The sequence below is a fragment of the Copadichromis virginalis genome, linkage group LG15, assembly GCF_057382275.1.
Source record: "Copadichromis virginalis isolate Kocher_CV1m ecotype Utaka linkage group LG15, C_Virginalis_male_GT1.1, whole genome shotgun sequence".
Lineage (NCBI taxonomy): Eukaryota > Metazoa > Chordata > Actinopteri > Cichliformes > Cichlidae > Copadichromis > Copadichromis virginalis.
The window spans coordinates 15,440,846-15,461,591 of NC_140632.1; the positions used below are offsets into that span (position 1 = coordinate 15,440,846).

General features: G+C 40.6%; 1 protein-coding gene across 4 annotated transcripts in view; it reads right to left on the reverse strand.

Moving 5' to 3' along the window:
• Nucleotides 1-344: 344 nt before the first annotated feature.
• The window catches only part of slc24a4b (solute carrier family 24 member 4b), a 33,566-nt gene continuing 13,164 nt past the window's right edge, over nucleotides 345-20,746 (reverse strand). For 2 of the 4 annotated variants that reach the window (XM_085432143.1, XM_085432145.1), the window contains exons 3-17: nucleotides 17,734-17,810; nucleotides 15,767-15,841; nucleotides 15,598-15,682; nucleotides 15,393-15,496; nucleotides 15,090-15,164; nucleotides 14,983-15,008; nucleotides 14,251-14,304; nucleotides 12,596-12,687; nucleotides 7,011-7,180; nucleotides 6,642-6,783; nucleotides 5,542-5,708; nucleotides 4,544-4,658; nucleotides 2,923-3,035; nucleotides 2,742-2,807; nucleotides 345-1,959 (exon numbers count right to left, since the gene is read on the reverse strand). In XM_085432143.1, coding sequence (XP_085288269.1) covers nucleotides 1,810-1,959; nucleotides 2,742-2,807; nucleotides 2,923-3,035; nucleotides 4,544-4,658; nucleotides 5,542-5,708; nucleotides 6,642-6,783; nucleotides 7,011-7,180; nucleotides 12,596-12,687; nucleotides 14,251-14,304; nucleotides 14,983-15,008; nucleotides 15,090-15,164; nucleotides 15,393-15,496; nucleotides 15,598-15,682; nucleotides 15,767-15,841; nucleotides 17,734-17,810 — 1,511 coding nt within the window. In that variant the 3' untranslated portion in view covers nucleotides 345-1,809. Of the gene's footprint in view, nucleotides 1,960-2,741; nucleotides 2,808-2,922; nucleotides 3,036-4,543; nucleotides 4,659-5,541; nucleotides 5,709-6,641; nucleotides 6,784-7,010; nucleotides 7,181-12,538; nucleotides 12,688-14,250; nucleotides 14,305-14,982; nucleotides 15,009-15,089; nucleotides 15,165-15,392; nucleotides 15,497-15,597; nucleotides 15,683-15,766; nucleotides 15,842-17,733; nucleotides 17,811-20,746 lie in introns of all 4 variants that reach the window. The other 2 variants (XM_085432142.1, XM_085432144.1) reach the window with 2 other exon arrangements.

Sequence of the window (20,746 nt, forward strand, 5' to 3'; positions counted from 1 at the left end):
AGTCTCTGCGCCTCACTTGCGGACTCCTCACAGGCATTTTTGCATGATGTCAAAATGTCTGGATTGCAGTGTGGCTAGTAGCTGCCGTTTTTTGTAAAAGTGGGCAGGGCGGCATCCGTTGACATGCCCAGAGGCCCTCAGCCTTTCGCTGTGCTGTGGAGGAGCTGCTTTAGATGTCCCAGCATGCACTGCAGACAGGTGTGCTCATGTTGTTAACGAGGTCCCGGTCTGTTTTCGAGTCCGGTGTGAGAAATGTAGCGTGGGCCCGCACACATGCACTCAATGTTCTCTGGCACACACGCACACAGTCACACGGACACTTACACTGAACATACACACGCACATAAGGAAGCACTAGTTTATTCAGAATGAGAGGACGGCTGTTAAAGTGCAGTATCTACATGTAACTCAAAATCAAGAGACCATCACCATCTCCACCTCTGTGTTTCCCTGATAACTGACAGCTGTGGTTGCCCCCCTCTGCCCTGGGAAGAGGAGCTGCAGTAGTCCCTACTGGCCAGAAGGTGATATAGCAGACAGTGTTGAGAACCATCTGGTTTCTTTGCATTTTCTGTTTGGTTCTCTTTTGGAACAAATATCTTCATGCGGATGCAGTCTCAAAATGAGAACGCCACCTGATGAGAAAGATCAGATGTGGAGCCAGTCGTCCGTTTGTCTTTCTGAACTTGTGCGGAGGGAAAAGTGGATTGACACATTGCTAAACTAAAATAAAGCTGGAGTGGAGTCGCCACTGCCAGCCAGTACCTCTGAGTGGTCAAATCTCCTTACAGCAGAAAGCAACAAAAAGCATTTCCATGTGCAATTTGTTTCAGTGAAAAACAGGCAATGTCCAATATTTGCAACAAGCTCTCTTCTGTATTTCATACTAAACAAAACCTTGTTTTGAAAAAAAATACAAAAAAAGTGTTTACAAATTTACATTGTGCAGTGCTGCATATGCATAACACCTCTCACAGTCATCGGATCTGGACTGTGATACAACTTGACACAAAGTGTCCAGACAAAAAGGTCTTTTTTTTTTTAAGAAAACAAACATTTGATCAAGCAGAAGAGGGTTGGGAGTTGCACATGGCAAGTGAGTGAAGTGTAGCACTAACTGTAGCTGCTCCCTCATGCCAAAGGCCATGCCAGGAGAGTCAGGTCCAAGCTGGAGGAGGGGAGCTGCCAAGGACAAGACCCTCCTCCAGAAAGCTGAAGAGCGAGTGAGTCTTTGGGTTCTTGGGTAATTGGTAAATCTTTAAGGAATTACTTTAAGGAAAGCTCTCTGTGAGGGTTTAGATTGGGATCAAGGTTTGTGGTTTGTTAATTTTTTTTTTTTTTCCTTCCTTTTTCCTCGACAGACTCTTTTGGTTTGTGGAAAGGCTTTGGAAATGGTGTGTGAATCTCTACAACGTGAACATTGAAAACACACCAACAATTAACAGGGGCACTTATGATTTCTGAAGGTCCCCAACATCTAAAGGCATGCTAGATGGGTAGAAAGATAGCAGGCGCACAGAGGAACTAAATACTTTACTGCAGTAACAGGCAATGCCCCAAATAACGGGCATTAAGGACCGGCACTGTGTGACAAGGAGACAAATTTGAGACGTACAACGGCATCCATTCTTACAGCTTACTGCCTCGTAAGTAAATTAGATTCATATTTGGGACAAGAGGATTACAAAGAAGAGAGTGCAAAGGAGGAGGAGAACAGTCTGCTGATAGGTCCGTGTTATTGTAGAAAAGAAAATTGAGGGTTGCTATGGGAGCCTTGAGGTTTTGGTATTCGAGGCATGCTGCTGTGCTCTACTCTTCCATACACATGGGAAGGTTGACAAAAGTGAAGACGTTGTATTCTATCATGATAGAGAAGCAGAGGAAAACGGCATACAGGACGAGGACGTACACGCCCAGCTTTAAATCCAGCCGCCACTTGTTGAAGTGGATCCCCAGCACCTGTGTATACACACACACACACACACACACACACACACACACACACACACACACACACAAAACATCAAAAGGCTCGTTACTGAATCCTGAGCATGAGAAAAAGAATTTCAAAATCAGTTTCTCTACCAGATAAAATGAAAACGAAATTTCTCATTTATGTAGCAGCATTATCTGTTTAAACAAAACCAATTAAGTTTCACCAACAGAAAGTTGTATTTTTTTGCTGGCACTACAGTAAAGAAACAATCTACACCGTCTACACCTGATCAGTGTTTAAAGCTCACCATTAAGCAAATAGAGCTCTAGTTTCCACTCTTTCCTTTGTTTACTCACTGCAACGATTTCCACTCATGATTATGTATTTGTTTACATGTGCATGCTGACGATTACTAACATAAAATGTGCTAAAGTGGAAAAAGACACACACGCACCAACAGCCAGAACTCTGCTGTGCACAAGTGATACTGCTATTGCTGTGTGGGGACTCATGTATATTTGATGTCACACTGTGAAATTTATGAATGTGTCTGACTGGAGCTCAGAATTTTCAAAGGATATCAAATTTCAAATTATTGCCAAATGCAGCACAAGGTTATCACATTGTAGAATTCTAAATATTGAATGAACCAATTATCACAGAACAGAGACAACACTAACCGAAGTGCGATCTTAATTCTGTAATATTACTTCAGTTTTATTTAAAACATGTACAGCAATTAACTAGATCATCTTTCTAGAAGAGAGCAACGTGTGAACACAACATGTAAGCATTTTATTCTCACCGTGAGGGCCACAGAGCCCAGGAGAAGCACCACTGAGTAAAGCAGCCCCTGACTGTTAATCATCACCTGAAACACAAAGAAGACTCATGTGCACGATTCACCTGGATTTTGGTGGTTTCATCCATTTAATAGAACAGAAACGATCAAGTACAAACTCTTGTAGAGCAAACTAGCCTCTCACCACTGATCCATAGTTAACGCACATGGTCTGCATCGCCCAGGGAACCCCAAGTCCCACTAGAATATCAAAGACATTACTGCCAATGGTATTGGACACTGCCATGTCTCCCAAACCTGCAAGAAAAGAGACCAAACAAAGTTGTTTAAAAACTTAAGTTTTCTCTTCTAGACTTTTGGGTAAAATAAAAATGCTTCACTTCCAACAATTCTGCTGTTCTGTAGCTTCTGGTATTCACAAGGGCCCTAACCTTATTCAGCAGTGACGCATGCCTGCAGAGTAACATCTATAAACAGCGCTGTACTATTTCCTCTTGTTTCTGTGATCTTGAGTACTTCTCCACTTGGGAAAAAAAAAAAACCTTGTGTCTATGTACATAAAAGACAACTGACAGCTTTGAACATATACTGCACTAGTTCCTATATCTAGCTATTTAACAAAAAAAAAAAAAGCAGTATTTCCAGCTTTGCATTTCTAAATTCACGCCTGTATACATGCAACACATACAGCTTCCATCTGTGGGTTTCATACAATTCTACATGTAAATAGATTACATCCTTTTTAAAAGAAAGGGGGGACATATTAAGCATCAATGTAAAAACTAAATGTTAAAGATGTTATATTTACAAAAGTGTCAATTCTATATCTGAGCAGCATGTTTTTTTCAAAAAGTTGAGAAGGGTAACAGCACTGGAAAAGTTGCTCACGGGGTTGTGCGTTTGAGGAAACCCCAAAATAAATCAGAGGCAGGACTGGGCCCTTAAGTGCAGATGGGGATGGATTCATCATTGTGACTGAATGCAAGGGCAAATATTTCAATTTAACAATGACATTTCACAACAACAAAAAATGCAAAGAATTTAGAGCTTTCTTCAAACCCAATTAAAAAAAACAAAAAAACAAAAACAACTTATTGACAATCCAGGAACCCTGATGCTTTCTCTGAGAGGTGAGATGAGGTCATGTAGCACAGTGGTTTTGATGCATGTTGCTAGCAAATGCTTATTCAAATTTTCTTGTATGTTCAATATACTGTCATGGTAAAAAGTCCTCTTTAGGTCTTAAAATTAGGTAAAAGCAACCAACATAATGCACAGTCATTTTTAACAAAAACACAAATGAAGAAGCAGAATTTGGAAAAACTTCACAAGTCTTTGCAGCATTGCTTCGGTTCATTGAGGTTTCCAGGCATTCATAGATAAACAGCATTTCAATGAGGCTGATGTCTAGACAGTCATTTTTGTAGATTTGTGATCACTTTGTTACATAATTCACTGTACACTGTTCCACAGATTGCCTCATATTCAACTCTACAATCATTTGGGCACCTTGTAGTAATCAAGTTTAACATATACTGCTCTGTATACCAGAGGACTGTTCTACAAAGCAATTTCAAAAAATACTCAGGCAATCTTTCCATTATCCTCATAGCCAAACTTGGGGTAAGTTAATCAAGATAAGTTATCAGGGTTTTCACTGTGCATTCACATGAGAGGGGTGGCACTGGCAACATCAATTATGGTTAAGTGTAATGCAGGCAGAGCAGCTGCTTTTAGGATTGGAAAAGAGCCCTTATATGAATAAACTTGAGCCCGTTTAAAAACCACAGAAGAGGTGAAAATACCTTGCCGAGCCACGATGAGACTAGCTATGCAGTCTGGGACGCTGGTTCCTGCCGCCAAGAAAGTAATGCCCATGATAACATCAGGAATTCCCAAAGTGTAGCCGATTATGGTCACCTGAAAGTATACGTGGGAGGCAGTGCTCAACAAATGGCAACACAAAGCAAGACAAAAGATAAATGTCAAAAAATATGTTGAACCTTAGTATGAATCTTCAGTCCGTTCAACATTGTTAGGAATGATTTCAGTTGACTATGCTGTTGCTTATATGGTAGCTAGACACATGGCAAGAACAGTTAATATAACCAGTAGTGTTTGCTTAACTTTTAGCCTTTGTAAAATATATACATAAAAAATATCAGCTCCCCAAATGAAATCGGAGCATCATCTTGTATCTATGTTCCTTGGATTGCAAGTGTTAGATTGCTGCTGACCAAGCTAGCAAGAAGCCATTCAAAGCTAGCATGTAAGGGTAGTCCAAGACATTTTTAGGTTAAAATACAATTTAAAACGCCTCTATTCTCATAGCATAGTTGTGTTGTATTAAAAAGGGGTGACAGCAGTCTTATCCAAATGGAAACCTTTCGAATTTATGGATTGCAGGCTACTGAAAGCCTCAGCTTAAAACAGGACTTTAAAAAAGTAAACTCTAAGTAACCCTATTTGCTTTTGTAGCTGCCTTCATGGTTGCAATTTATGCTGCTGTGATTCATCATATTTAATTTGGACTGGATTTGGAGAATGTTTTGGGCTTCCACTCTCCACCATTTCACCCCATAATGGGGGCTTAAATTTCTTTGCGTTTTATTTTCCCACAGCAATAGAAATTCCACTTTCAATTACATAAAACACAGTTTACACCAATTTTCACTTTTCTGCTTTCATATTTAACAGTTTGGTTTTTTTAATCAAATAATTACTTCAGCAGCAGTCAAGCAAAATTAAAATGTTTCACTTTGTGCTTTGCAAATGATCTTTGGCATACAAATATTACACTCACCATCCAGACCATAAAGTAGGAGAAGACTGCAATCCAGACAGTAGACAGGATGAAAGAGAGCATGAAGTATTTCTCCCAGCGAGGCTTGGCACAGTTTGGGACCGTAAAGAACAGCAGCAGGAGCAGAGGCCACGAGATCAGCCACTTAAACTTACTGCCTATACCCCCTGCAGTGAAACAACAGCAAGAGATCAAAATTGTCAATTTATTTTGGCCAGGCTTCATTTATAAAAAATGAAAAATAATTATTAGCTTTAGCATCACATGCCAACAAAAACAAATCCATTCCGTTTAATGTTTTTTCCTGGCCTTTTTTCAAATGTTTACACCTTTCGGTGAATTCGGTCATTTTTTGCTTTGACCTTCAAATTATTTGTGGTATACTTAGAAATACACATCACTTACAGCGTTATATGAAGACTGTTACACGTACAGCCTAAACAGTCTGCAACTGCGAATTATTCAGCTTAAGGTCACACTGAAAATGACTGTCAAAACTGTAGCTCCATTTGTATTCAGTTCCTCTTTGGTTTTACTAGTGAACATAAACATGTTGCCTCATCTGTCATTTACCACAAACACAGAGCATCAAGCTTCATTTCTTTTTTAAATGAAGCTCTCATACTGACAGAGCACTCCATTTTGAGGAAAAAGATTTCAGTGTGCCTTAAAGCACCAAAACCTTTACTCTTCCATGTCATTTATAATCTAACAAGATGCAACACCAATTCCACCCACTTAGATTCGTCCGTTTCATGATAAATCAGGATAATCAGATTCAGTCTTTTCACATGAGCAGACACTGACTGATAAAAGGGCAGCCCTGCTTAGAGATGTCAAAGAGGATAATCATTAGTTGGTATACAAGAACCTACTGCCCAATTTAAGCAAGGACATCAATAACTGCCGAAGCAGAAATAAATTCTTGAGCAGACTGAGCAGCGCCATCCAACTAAGCATTCCTCTAAGCACCAACAGCACCTCTAGTTTTTAAAAATCTATACCTACAGGAGGCTGCATAGCAAGTTTTGAAATATGACTGGCATGTCTGTGTGTCCCCAATTACACGCGTTCATCAAAGAAATACATCAAGCACGTACTTGGAATATGAAAAGGTGAGATGGTGTCATTTTCCACCACCTCGCTGGGTTTGTCCTCTGGCACGTTTCCATTCTCGATTTCAACCTTCCCGTCGATCACTTGTGTCTCCACACCATTGGCAGCTTGCACCAACTTCTGGCGCTTTCAAAAGAAACAAACTAAGTCAAAGAGCACATGAGCGAACGTGCTACTACTTCTGCTTTTAAAATTGATTTTGTTCCTCTAGTTGTACAATAAAATTATGTAAGTGTATGATGACATAAAACCCTTCAGGCCTTCTTAGAAACACAAAGCTGAAAATAGTTCCCACCTTTAACCTGTAAAAGGCAGCTAAATCTAGTTACTGGCGCACCAACGGCCAGCTGTACCTCTGTAATGATGAGGCGACTGGCCATGCGCAGGCGGGTCTTGGGTCCAAAATGGCTGGTCACCATGACACGGAGGCCAGCCTCTGGGAACCTGAACTTTGAAGGGCTTGCATTCATGATCTCATCCACCATCACCACAGAGCCGCGGCTGTAAGCTTTGCTAGGCTTGACTAAAGGGGTAGAAGCACACATTACAGCAATAAATACAAGACAAACCAATAATGGCCCAAACCATTACAGCATATTAAAAAAATAAAAATAAAAAATAAAAACAAAAAAAAAACCATCTGCTATATAAATTTGTAGTCTCGAGACTTCCAAGCCAAAATAAAGCATTACTGAGAGCTAAGCTGCCATTTAATTAGTGTCAAACAGAGCTGCACTAGACCATATTATTATTCTACCACTCCCCAATCAGTGTGAAGGCAGTTAGATGTCAAATATATCAAGTAAAACCATCCCAAGATGAGGAATACCTTGCATCTACAAATCTGGATGCCTTCCTTTTCGAAAAATCCATCATTTCTTTCAAGCCATCTTTTTCTGTTGGTGCCTTTATGTCACCTGCTCTCTCAGTGACAGGGTAAGTGCTTCTCTGAATCCAATTGTAAGGTAACATTGTTGGTTTGGAGCACCAGGATGCCAATCTTAGCACATACAGTTCAGTTCAATTCGCTTCAAATGGGTAGACTGTAAGAAAATGCCAAATTTGATATTTCTCAGACAATTCAACTCAACTTTTTAGATTATCCAATCATATTTAAGTGGATTTACAGAGATGAAAGTTTTATATAAAATTGTATACAAAATTCTCCAATGTGAAACTACACATTGCCTGAGGGAAGCAAAGGACACCTACAGGAGGAAGGTGGAGCAGAAGTTGGAGAGGAACAATATGAGGGAGGTCTGGAATGGTGTGAAAACCATCACAGGCCACAACACCAAGAAAAGCACAGTGGGGGGGACTGTGGAGAAGGCAAACGAACTCAACAACTTCTTCAACAGGTTTGACCAGCCCACAACCCCCCCACCCTCACCTTCACTACAGAGTCCAATCCCCACTCTCCTACCTCCCTCGCTTCCCCCCCTTCCTGACACCATGACACCCCCCTCCTCCAATCCCTCTCTCAGCAGCAAGACATCTCCCCCCCTCCCCTCTTCCCAAACATCTCCCAGTGTCACAGTGGATCAGGTCAGGAGACAACTGAGGAAGCTTCGCCCCAGAAAGGCAGCAGGCCCAGACAAGGTGTGTCCTAGGATGCTAAAGGCGTGTGCTGCTGAACTTGGGGAGCCGCTACAACGAGTCTTCAACCTCAGTCTGCGACTGGGGAGAGTGCCCGCCCTATGGAAGACATCCTGCATCGTCCCGGTCCCCAAAAAGAACCGGCCCAATGAGCTGAATGACTTCCGACCGGTGGCACTGACGTCACATCTTATGAAGACTCTAGAGCGGCTCTTCCTCAACCTCCTCCGACCACAGGTACAACATGCCCAGGACCCACTACAGTTTGCATACAAGGCGGGTGTCGGAGTGGAGGATGCCATCCTGTACCTCCTACACAGAGCCCACTCACACCTGGACAAGGGAAAAGGCACGGTCAGGATCCTGTTTCTTGACTTTTCCAGTGCCTTTAATACCATCCGGCCCTGTATGCTTCAAGAAAAACTGAACAGGATGGAGGTGGACCCCTGCCTGGTCGCTTGGATCTCCGACTACCTCACCGACAGACCACAGTACGTCAGGCTGAAGGACATCACGTCTGACACAGTGGTCAGCAGCACAGGAGCACCACAGGGAACTGTGCTGTCCCCTCTTCTCTTCACCCTGTACACCTCTGACTTCTGCTACAACTCTGAATTATGCCACATTCAGAAGTTTGCAGACGACACAGCCATCATGGGGTGTATCTGGGATGATCAGGAAGAGGAGTACAGAAGTCTGGTGAGGAACTTTGTCGCATGGAGTCACACAAACCACCTGCAACTCAACACCTCAAAGACTAAGGAACTGGTTGTGGACTTCGGGAGGTCTAGAGCAGGTCCACTGCCGGTTCAGATAGAGGGGGAGGAGGTGGAGGTGGTCAACAAGTACAAGTACCTCGGGCTGTGGGTGGACAATAAACTGGACTGGTCATGCAACACACAGCACCTGTATAAAAAAGCCCAAAGCCGACTGTACTTCCTCAGGAGGCTGAGGTCTTTTAACATCTGCAGGAAGCTCCTGAGGATGTTTTACCAGTCGGTGGTTGCTGGAGTACTTTTCTATGCTGTGGTGTGCTGGGGGAGCAGCACAGCAAAGAAGGACTCATCCAGGCTGGAGAAACTGATCAGGAGGGCTAGCTCTGTGGTCGGCATGAAGCTGGACACTCTGGTGACAGTGGCAGAGAAAAGGACATTAAAGAAACTGATGGACATTATGGACAATGCTGGGCATCCTCTGCACACGGCCATTAACAACCAGAAGAGTCTGTTCAGTGACAGGTTGCTTCTCCCAAAGACAAGAACTAACAGACTTAAAAACTCCTTTGTCCCACACGCCATCAGACTGTTTAACTCCTCTCTGGAGGGGAGAGGGAGGGGAAACAGGAGGACAAAGGAGGGAACAACTAAGCTGTAGTGCCTCTTCACCTCACTGTGCAATACCTTTTGTGCAATACTTTTGTAAATAGTCAACAGTGCAATAGACTCAATACTTGAAATGTGCAATTCACTTGTATTTTTATTCCTATTTATCCCCTTCGTGTGTGTGTGTGTGTGTGTGTGTGTGTGTGTGTGTGTGTGTGTGTGTGTGTGTGTGTATATATAACTCTGTAACTTCTGTCGGTGCTGTGCTTTTTTGGAAATCGAATTTCCCAGAGGAACCCACCCGAGGGATTAATAAAGTTCTATCTTATCTCTTACAATAAAGCTATATAGAAACTGATCTCAAGTTGGTGATTTACTGACGCCTCAGTCAGACACGTCTAGAGACCAGTTGGTGCCCTCCTGGCTACCCCCGTTTGCCATGGTAACAAAATGTGTACTCCAAGGCAAACTACCTAGCAAAAGAAAAATAAGAATTTGTGTTTTTGAGAGTTGAATTTTTTTATTTTTTTTTATTTTTTTTTAACTTGTTTCGATTCAGATTCTTGCATCACCACTTAGGAATGATGAATCCTATCAGCATTCCTCTTTCCTACATTAGTTTTTGCACATTATGATATTTCTTGGAGATATAAATGGATGGAAAAAATGTAAAACTATCACTAAGAATGTGTGTGGCGCATGCTAGAAAAGCAAGGGCCCATTACAAACGCTTCTCCATAAATGCTCGTAGTACAAAAATATGAATTTTTTGCCTTTCCTGGACTTCAATCTCAAAGTTACTTGGTAGAAGAGGAATGCTTGTGGAGAAAAGGAGATGTTCAAAAACCCTTTGATTCCCAAGTGTTTCGTGCTTCTTGAATATTGACAGGAGAGTTTTACACAGCAACTGGGTTGGTTAAAATAAGTGTGCAGTTCATATGATTTCTGGATACTGAACTTCAAATAGCTCTCCCATATTGTCTTGTAAAATAAATTTTTTTTAAATATTTAAAACTAGCAACCAAGACTGATTTCAAAGGGTGCATCTTTGAACATGTAACCGCAGGAACCTTTGACTCAACTCTAGCTGTAATTTGGCCGACACGTTAAACAGTCCGCTTCAGACTTCAACTCGGCCTGCTTTATTGGCACCCAGCAAATCCACATTTGGTCTTTGCATGCAATTAGTACTAAGATTCAGTGTGTGGGGAATTAAAAGTTCTACAGTCCACTTATTAGTTTTACTCAGCCTTAATTTGACTTATTATACACGCAAGAATGCACATAAATTAAATATGTAAACAGAGCTGGCATAAACATTTCCTCTTGTGAAATTCATTACCACTTCAGGAGCGAGTGGGTCTACACCCCAGAGATCAGCAGAAGAAAAGTAGTATGCAAGCAGAAAGAACTGGCACACAGCAGCACAACACTGTTGACAACAAGCAAGAAAAAGTTTAGTAAGGCTAAACAGACAGGCATGTTAGCACTAATGCAGCCAAAGTAGGAAAGGTTAGGTCTCTCAGAAGGGTTACATGTCTAATTAAAAACCTTTGAGAGTTCAAAAAGAAGGAAGAAGTAGAGGACTGTGGCTATAAAGTACTGTAACATGACACCAATGGTATTATTTAAAAGACAAATTTTTCTCCCAGAATAACCTTGAGACCTAAAACATGTTGTGTGACATTAAACTAATCTGAAAAGATTTTTTTGAACTTTATTATGTTGTTGCCCTTTTAAAACTTCATTTTGTGCCTGTTAAAAAGCTACACTTGGTTATCACCCAAAGGAGAAGTGAGAAAATGAGTTTTGGAGGGGGGTTTTGGACATGACAAATCGTCTCTTGTGAAGTTTGCTTGTTGTGCTTCTGAAGAATTATTAAAAGAAATAGTTGACATTTTGTGAAATGTCTTTTTGATTCCACTCATGTTTATATGCCAAATAAACTCACCACCCACTGGTGTACACCTTGCTAGTCAGAGTTGCTTCCGTTTTTTGACCGCATATCCTTGATATGAATCTTCATTCCACCGCATCCCAAAGGGACTGAGATCTGGTGACCGTGGAAGCCATTTGAGTACAGTGAACACATGTTCAAGAGAGCAGTTCGAGATGGCGTGAGTTTTGTGACATGGTGCAGTATCCTGATGTAAGCAGTCACCAGGAGATGGGTACATTGTTCATAAGGGGATGAACATTGTCAGCTACACTACTGAAGCAGGCTGTGACATTTAACATTCTTCTGCAAACCCTGGTTTTAATGAGCGGTTATTTGAGTTGCAGTTCCCTTTCTATCAGCTCAAAGCAGTCTGGCGATTCTCAGACTTCTGACACCCAAAAAGCATTTTTAAAAATCACAGAACTGTAGCTCACTGGATATTTCCTTTTCCAGTCTCTGTAAAACCAATGTGGGGAAAATCCTTTCTTCACCATTCTGATGCTCGTTTGGTCGTCTTGACCGCATGTACACGCATAAACGCATCAATTTGCTGTTATGTGACTGTGATTAAATATTTGCATTAACAAGCAGCTGAACAGGCGTTAATAATGAAGTGGAAGGTGAGTGAATGTAGGTACAGCTGGGATAGCCTACTGTTTTACAAGAACAAAGAGGGCAGATGGCTATGTGACCACTGGCTAGCAGTTTTAGTTTGTAGGCTATAGCTTCACATTCTTATGAGTGATATTGATCTTCTCATCCAACCACCAAGTTGTAAATGAGTTCATTTCACAACATGTTTAACTACTGTTCTGGGCATATTTTTAAAAGAACAAAGCAGAAGCTGAAGCATTTCAGGTTAGTTAGCCAAAAGGAAGCAAAGATCAAAGCCACAGCCCTTTTATAACAGGAGGAAATACCCACAGTCTTCCATAGGATTAACCACGTTGTTGCCTTTTCAACATACAGTCTCTCATTTAGCAGAGACTAGTCATGGGTATGCAGCCTGTCTGATTAACCTTACCTGGAAGTAAAGGCGATGACGGGTCGTCATCCCAAACATAGCCATAACTAGTATTACCGTCCTCCATCTCACTGCTGGCTGCCGCGTTGCCATTTGCCACATTTTTGTTTGACTTTCCCATGAAAAACTTCTGCATGCTGGAGTTGAATCTAGTAAAAAGATTAAACATAATACATGAATCAAAGATAGTGCAGGAGAGAAAAAAAAGTCACAAGATTGATCTGCAAATGGGTTTATCAGCTTTAGATGAAAGGCACCAATTTGTTTGAAATATAGCACGTATTAATTAGCCGGAATAATCCTCTTATTTCTCCTATACAATTTACAACTCAGGTGGCTCACTTTCTAATAAATATCAGCACATTACATTATACATAATGAGCTGCTCTGCATTGGCGTAAGAGAGAAAGAAAATATCCCCAGAATGCATTAACAAGCTTTTCAGCCTCAGACTCTCAGCAGGACCATTTGAGTGCCATTACATAAAAATGGATCAAAAAAACAACACCGCTGCCTTTGAACATAATTTGCGTAGAGGTTACACTGGCAGCATTACAAGAGCTACTCTAGCCCCTCAGCACCTTTGGAAACATTAAAAATTAAAATAGTTTGTGATTATAGGCTGCAGTTTGCAAGAGAAGATCCAAGGGTATCATTTTTGTTTTTCAATTTTTAAATTGTGTTTTCTGTGTTGCCTTTTTCTCTCTCAAATGAACTCTGAGGACAGAATGGGAATAAAAGACTACCTGAGGACATCAATAAAAAGCCCTTCTAGTTAAACACCACATGTTCGGGGCAAGACATTTTCTCAAACATTCAACAGGAAAAAAGAGGCTTTGTGCATATAATTACAAGCTCATGCACATACTTGATATGTGTAATATACCATAGTGCATAACTACTGAATAACTTTTAAACATAATCTTAGCTTTCAAGGACAAATGACTAATTACATCTAATTTAACAAATCCTTATAAATGTTAAAGTATTTATAGTGATTTATTATTCTTACATTTTATGCACCTAACTTCTCCATGCTGTCATTTAGCAGCATGTGTGCAGCTTGCTTGTGAAAAATCACAGCTGTGCACTACAAGGTCACCTCAGTGCACAGACTGTGCTATATAAAACCCACTTTATTCCATTTCAACTGGAATAACATGACAGCATATCCTAGAGTAAGCACTTCTTTCCTCCAAATGAGAAAGAAAAGGAGTGATCTGGTTAAGCCTGTGCTCTTAGCCACTGCAGAGGGGGGGAGAGATTAAACTCTTATGGCAGCGAGAGAGCAGACTGCTGCTGAGTGTAACACAGATTACCAGCTGGACAGAGAAAGCAGCAGAGGACAACCTGGTTGGCATTATTCACTTTGGTCTGGAAAGACAAAAATTGAGTGCAATGAACTCCAAAATCTGAAATGCCTATGATTCCTTTCCTTTTCTCAAGACAGCATCCTATAAATAAAGCTAAAATTTAGACACATTAACACTGTTAATTGTAATTTGAGCAAGTTTTCCTCCACAAAGCTCCCGTGTTGAATGAGCTTGTAACACTAGTCAGACAATACGAGTAGCTGGAAATCCGCTGCTCATTTGTGCACGCACGGTTGGTTATGCAGGTTGTTAGTGCATAAGAGCGTGAAGCAGAATGTGTTATCATGATTCCAGCCTGATTCAACAAAAGCAGCTGTAAGAAGAATTTGCAAGACTCACTTCATGACGAGGATGTATCCTGCATACATGAGCACCAGCACCAAACTCTCCCACCTGATTGAGAGACAGGATGAGGAATAAAATTAAAATGGCTCGACTTGTATATAAGAAGTTAAATAGGAATTCAGTAGGCTATACGTTTTAGCTTATAAAGCTTCGAGGTATTACATGACTGTAATACAGCGGCCCCTCCCACTTGCTTTTCAAACCTGCCCTATGAGGGGAAGCTAATCAAAAGAAAGATGTCTTAAAGAAAAGCAAATAATGGGTGTACTGAGGAGCTACACCAGGGACGTCAAACTCATTTTACAGCATCACACATACAGCGCACTTTGATCCCTAGACCAGTAAAAATCCCATCAAGTTTAGATGCACATTGAATCCCAGCGATATTTCAAAATAAGGAATAGAAATGCAATTTCAACATGAAAAAAAAAAGGTGTAATATGAAAGACTGTGGGCGAGGTTTTCATGAGTAAGACAACAGGAAAATCTATGAAAATACAATTAAAAGTCCAAACTGTACGCTCTCCTTCACATTTACCAGTAGGCCGGACTGGAGTGGGACGATTCCGGCCCCTGGGCCTCATGTTTGACATCCTTTGTCTACACCAACCACCAATGTATAACAGCAAAGGATTGTTGCAAACTGAATCAAGCAAAGCTGTCCTAACTGAAAGTTGGAAAACTTTAAACAACCTCACTATAAATATGGTTAAATGCACAGCTTACCAAACTATCTTCTCATCATAGATGAACTGAAAAATAAAAAGAAATTATTTTTTGATTACAGCACAGTCATGGCAAGTACTCATTAATAAACACATGCAATAACTTACTGCAATCAGAGCCACAACAGACAGGATGTAATAGAAGGAATCCCTGAAAACAGCCCACCAGGTCAGCATCACCACCTAAGAATTCACAGAAAGTATCTCTTGAGTTACAGTTAACATATTTGCAGAACACTTTCTGATTACACCTGCAGTTTAGTTCTCCACTTTCACTAAAACCAGTTCTAAGAAAACTGAAGCAGATTGCTTCATTTCCCCTCAAATGCGACACATGTGATGCTCTGCAGTCTATAAATAAACAGAACGATACAGTCACAGCAGTAAGTCACTCCTCTCTCTCGCACACACCTGTCCAGCAAAGATCCCGCAGACACCAATGATGCATAGGATGTTGAAGACCGCTGAGCCAACGATGGTCCCCACCCCCACATCACCGTGGGTGATGAAGACACCTGCACACAAGGAGGCAGCCAGTCAGAATTAGTGGTGACACCGACCATCTGGGAACGTCTGAGTGGGTGCACATACTGCTTGTATGTATATGCATGAGTACCGATGACAGATGCAAAAAGCTCTGGTGCAGAACTGCCAGCTGCCATGAAGGTGGCTCCTGCGACATCTTCACTTAGATCTAGTTTCTGCAGGAATTAAGCAAAGATGATTGGTTTTACATACACCGTAAAAGTGTAACTTGGGAAGAGAGGATGACAACCACCACGTACCTCACAGATCTTCTCCAGTGATGTCACAAAGTATTCATCACATGTTATAGCAAGCGCCAGAAACATGTAAAGAGCCTGGAGATGGGGGGGGGAAAAAAGTTACATTTGTAGAATTTTTATGTGACAAGGGGCAAGGATATAGTAAATAAAGTGTGCATGGGCTTAATGGATATATCCTTAAATCTGCAGAAATTAGCTAAGTTAATAAAGCACCAGTTGCTAAAAAAAACAGCTGAAGGGGAAACCGCTTTAAATTTTAATATCAAAGCAGTTTTAGGAAAAAAAATATAAATATTCCCCACCACCATTCCTAACAGGCGGCTGGACAATGTATAAATTATAGATCATGTGTGACATCATCAGGGCCTGGCAGCTCTGACAGGCGTGCTCTGCTCTATGCTATCCACAGGGGGCAGTGCAGGACTGCAGTGTGAGCAGACTCTCCACACATTTACTTCTCAGCAGTAAAGTCAGAATAGACATTATTAAATTTAAATGTGTAAATTGAAGCTCAGGAAAATTAAAGAGGTTATGAGTGTATTGTCTTGACTGCAACTCAAATCAGTTTTGAAATATCACTTTTAATCAAATATGCTCAGACATTGAGAAATCCAGCAGTGATAATGACAGAAGCAATAAGACAGTATGAGCTGCTCTCCATATCTAAAATATCCCAATTCTTTGTACTAAGGAAAGCTTAAGCAGGAAGCCCAGTTTCAAAGCAGCCCTCCATCATTATTTCTTTAAATACAAATACAAAAAAAAAAAAAAAAAAAAAAAAAAAAAAAAAATATTCAAAAGACACCCTAATCAGAGCATAGTCCTCTTATTAAATGTAAAAAAATAAATAAATAAAAAACCCACTTCAGAATTCCTGTGACCCAAATTTTAAATTTCACTTCACAGACTCCAGTCCTGGGTGTGTGCATTGCATTCACAAGTGCATAATAACAAGCAACTCTTAAACTGTCTTTATGCAAAGTCAGAGACATCATGACTCACTGAAGGCAAAACTTTTTAATATGGAATAATAAATAAAATACATTAAAACGCACATGCATTCTTACGAATGATGCCAATGTTAAAGCTTGGACCAAAAATACAGCACTGGCATATTTATGAAGCTTTCCATGCACACTCCTGAGCAGGGACACTTTTATGACATACAGAACCATAAAATGAAATGACTGCTCCAGAATCTTACTGTGTGCATTCGACACATTCAAAAGACAGTTTGACATATTAAAAGGCTGACCTATTAATCTAAATTGCCTTTTAGATTGTTTACCAAATTATAAACCCTAACAGGAAACAATCTTATTACAATTGGACACAATTCAAGGGTACTTTGCAACTTTTGCAAGATAATCCAACTGCAAGGATTGTTCAGATCTTTCACTGTTTAACTTTAAAAAAAAAAAAAATGTTATATTTGACTAAAGTGTCCTTCTATGTCACATTTTGGATTATCATCAGTTTTTGCAACCATTGTTTGCAGTTTAAGTATTTGTTATTTTTCTGCTTCCACCAACTGTACAAATAGTAAAGCGACACTGGAAAAATACATTTAAAAGAACATAGCACTGATTTGACATTATAGTAGAGCAAAAATGTGACGTGTTTTACACTTTAAAAAAAAAGTTTATCATGTTATTCCCTTATCCCCTTTGTTCTGAGTATATATATATTAAACTATTTCTGAGTTTGAATTTAAAGATATTTGCAGAGAAATGGGTGCATACTTATTTTAAATAACATGCACTTGAGCTAAAGAAAAGCACCTCTGATCAGTTTAAAATCTGGCAAATCAAACAAGCCACCATAATCTCCCTCTTAACTTTCAGGCTTAGAAAGCTGAAAACAGTAGTCGGCTATGTGAAAAGCCTCCAAATCTTCCTACAACCAAATGAGTCACCAACTGGAGACTTGTCATGCAGGTGCAGATTCTTTTAAAAAAGTAGTCTTACCGCCGCAATGTGCAGCAGAATGGCTCCACTCTTCCGTTCATCGTTGGTGAAAAAGTCGTCGGGGAACTCGTGTATTGCTGAGAAAAGAAGAAATGTCACAATCACCACACATCAGCAGCTTGACTGCGAAGTACACATCACTGTCCCATCTTCAAGATGGCTCACACTACACTACGACCACGTTATTCTTTTTCTTCCTTCCCTTTCCCCTTGGCTACCTAATATCGAAATGTGTCTTCCATGTTTAAAACTGGGCAGCTTTCAAGACTTTGTGCAAATGAAATAGTTTCTGATCACCAGCATCCCAGAACAGCTTTAAGGAACAGGAATAGCTCAGGCAAAGGAATAGTTCAGGCACAGGAATAGTTCAAAACACCTTCAATATCACATCACTAAGGAACCAATTATTTCATACCTACTCAAGGGGGGTGGTCTCAATCATCACGTCCTCTTATGATGTGAAAAGCTCGGGCTATGATAAGAGGCTGAAGTCATACAGAATTAAAGCAAGCAGGCAGAAAACACTCCCATGCTGAGGACTCGTCATTCATCATCCAGAACTCCAGCTGGCCCACAGTGTGATCACGATACGAGCATAAGGCTCAGATAGGGGAGCACGGCCACTCCACGGTGCACCTGGCTGAAAACAGAAGCTAGCCATCTCCCTGACAAGAACAGCCTCTGTGGGGGGGAACGGCCTCTGTCCGACCCATCCCTGCTGGACCTGAGCTGCAGGTTCACATCTCAGCTTGCAACAAGCCTGCTGTATTCCAAGTGTAATACTTACAAAACTAGAGCATTCCCTAAACTCTGTATACTGCAGGTGGGAGGCTAGACTGAGTTGGAGCAGTGCTTGGAGTAGATGCTAACACATTGATGTAGAGCAAGGGTAATATTTACATATTTTTATCCTATTAAGTTGAATACATTAGCAAGCTAAATACTTAATTCAGTAATTAGCACAGTACAGGTGAGACTGACAGCGGCACTGTATGACAAAGCCACCGAAATTGATCTTGAGAAGGAACTTAACAGACATTAAGTGTTATTTAAGGGACATCAATGCTGTTGAAAACAGGGTTTTGCCCCATTCATGGTTCTCTGCCAGTGCTGTGAGCACATTTTGTTTGTGAGGGACAGCCAGTCAGAAGAGGGCTGGGCTAAAGGCTCATTAAGAGGAAAGAATGGGAAATCTTGAACTGTGAATCAAGCTAAGCTACTCCAGTAGAGTCCAGGGATTTAAGGAAAAAAAAATAAAAAAAGGAATTGGAAAGTAGTGTGATATAGGCCAAAATTAAAACAAGTAAATGTACAAAATTTTTGAAGCGATTATTTTGTAACAGTTGATACATTTCACTGTGCAAGTGAACACCAGTGAAACTAGGGAGTGTATGAGAACATGGAGGCCATCATTTGGATCCTTTGAATTTTTTTGCTGTGAAATTCAGTCAATCTGCATAAAAGTGGTGCTTCAACTTACAGACCATCCCTACATCCCTAGAATTGGGAAAACACCTGATTGGGTTACTGCAGTGCAGTAATCATTGCTCTATCCTTCAGTAATCCAAATAAACAGGTATTGTTAAAATAAAACACTACAATCCAAGCCTGCAGAACAATGCCGTGTAGAGCAGAAAATAAGGACAAAATTCGGGCCCCTGTCACATATGGAGTCGTGAAGTGGAACAGTGCTCACCTGAGACTTGTCAATGCATCTGTCCCAATCTCACAGACATCTTTTTGCAATGATATTTTATTGTGTGCACATGTGACTGAGTTAGCATTTGAAACCGTGCACAGGGAAAATCAAATGCTGTGCAGGATGCAGTCCAAGACCTCTTAATCAACTGCGTGCTTCCTTCTTTTCATTTAATTACATCACATGACTGGTAATGTTGGTTCATTATGCATCGGTGTGTCGTACAATAGCTCCCTTTAGTTGCAAAATGAAAAAAAAAGAGGCATGGCCCAAATAAATTACTTTCAAATTAATCAAACCTCGATTTGTAGATTTTGAAATTTGGATAAATGCACCCGATTAGATTAGTATATATGATAATAAAAAACTGATTAACCTAGAGTGTAATATAGACTAACATGATGTATAATGAAAAGCCTAAGGTGGCATTGAAATCCAACAGTGGCATTGACTATGTCAGGAAGCTTTAGCTCATTTCATTTCTGACAGCTTTATATGGCATATGAAGTGCACCGGAAAACTGGCTGCCTCGAGTAAAGGTGCAATCAATTACAGGATTTGTCAGCTGTGCCTTAGAGGTGATTGAAAACAAACTTATGCCTTATGGCTACAAACATCATTCTAGCTGTTGAAGGTTACCCATTAAGCTTCTGAAAAGCATGGAAAGGTGTGAATTTCCCAGTCCTTCCATGTTCAGTTGAAACAGTCAATAATTAAGTAGTTATTTGGTGACACTGTGTCCTAAATATGAAATCAGCTCTGGCACGGAGAGCGTTTACAAAAATAAAAAATAAAAATGGAGGTGTCTAAAAGGGTGCTGGCACAGTGACCGCAGAGATGACAGGTAGGCAGGGGTCACCTCTCAGTCCCTGTAAACATATGAGCAGACAGTGTCTGCAGGGTTCGTCTGCGTCTCCTCACAGCAGAGGTCAAACAGGATGCAAACATGCTTCCGTAGCCAGTTCCCATATAAGGCCAGAACAGGATGTCCATACAAGAGTGGGACAATGCACACACTGCTTTAGTGATCCTTCTCAAATGAGGTCCAAAAATAGAATGATAAATATGTACCACAGCTAAAGAAAGTGGGGTTTTTTTGTTTGTTTTTAAATATATGTATACAGAAAATGAGGAAGCAGCTTGGGGTGATGGATTACTAAAGTGTACCGCAAATATAGAATGTTTACCTCCAGATCAAATTTTATGACTTTAATCAAAGAATCAGTCGATGTTTGCAGCTTACAGCTTCACCGTTTAACTATTTTAATTATTCTTGATTTACTTCACTTCATCCATTTAAAGCAACAAAAAAAA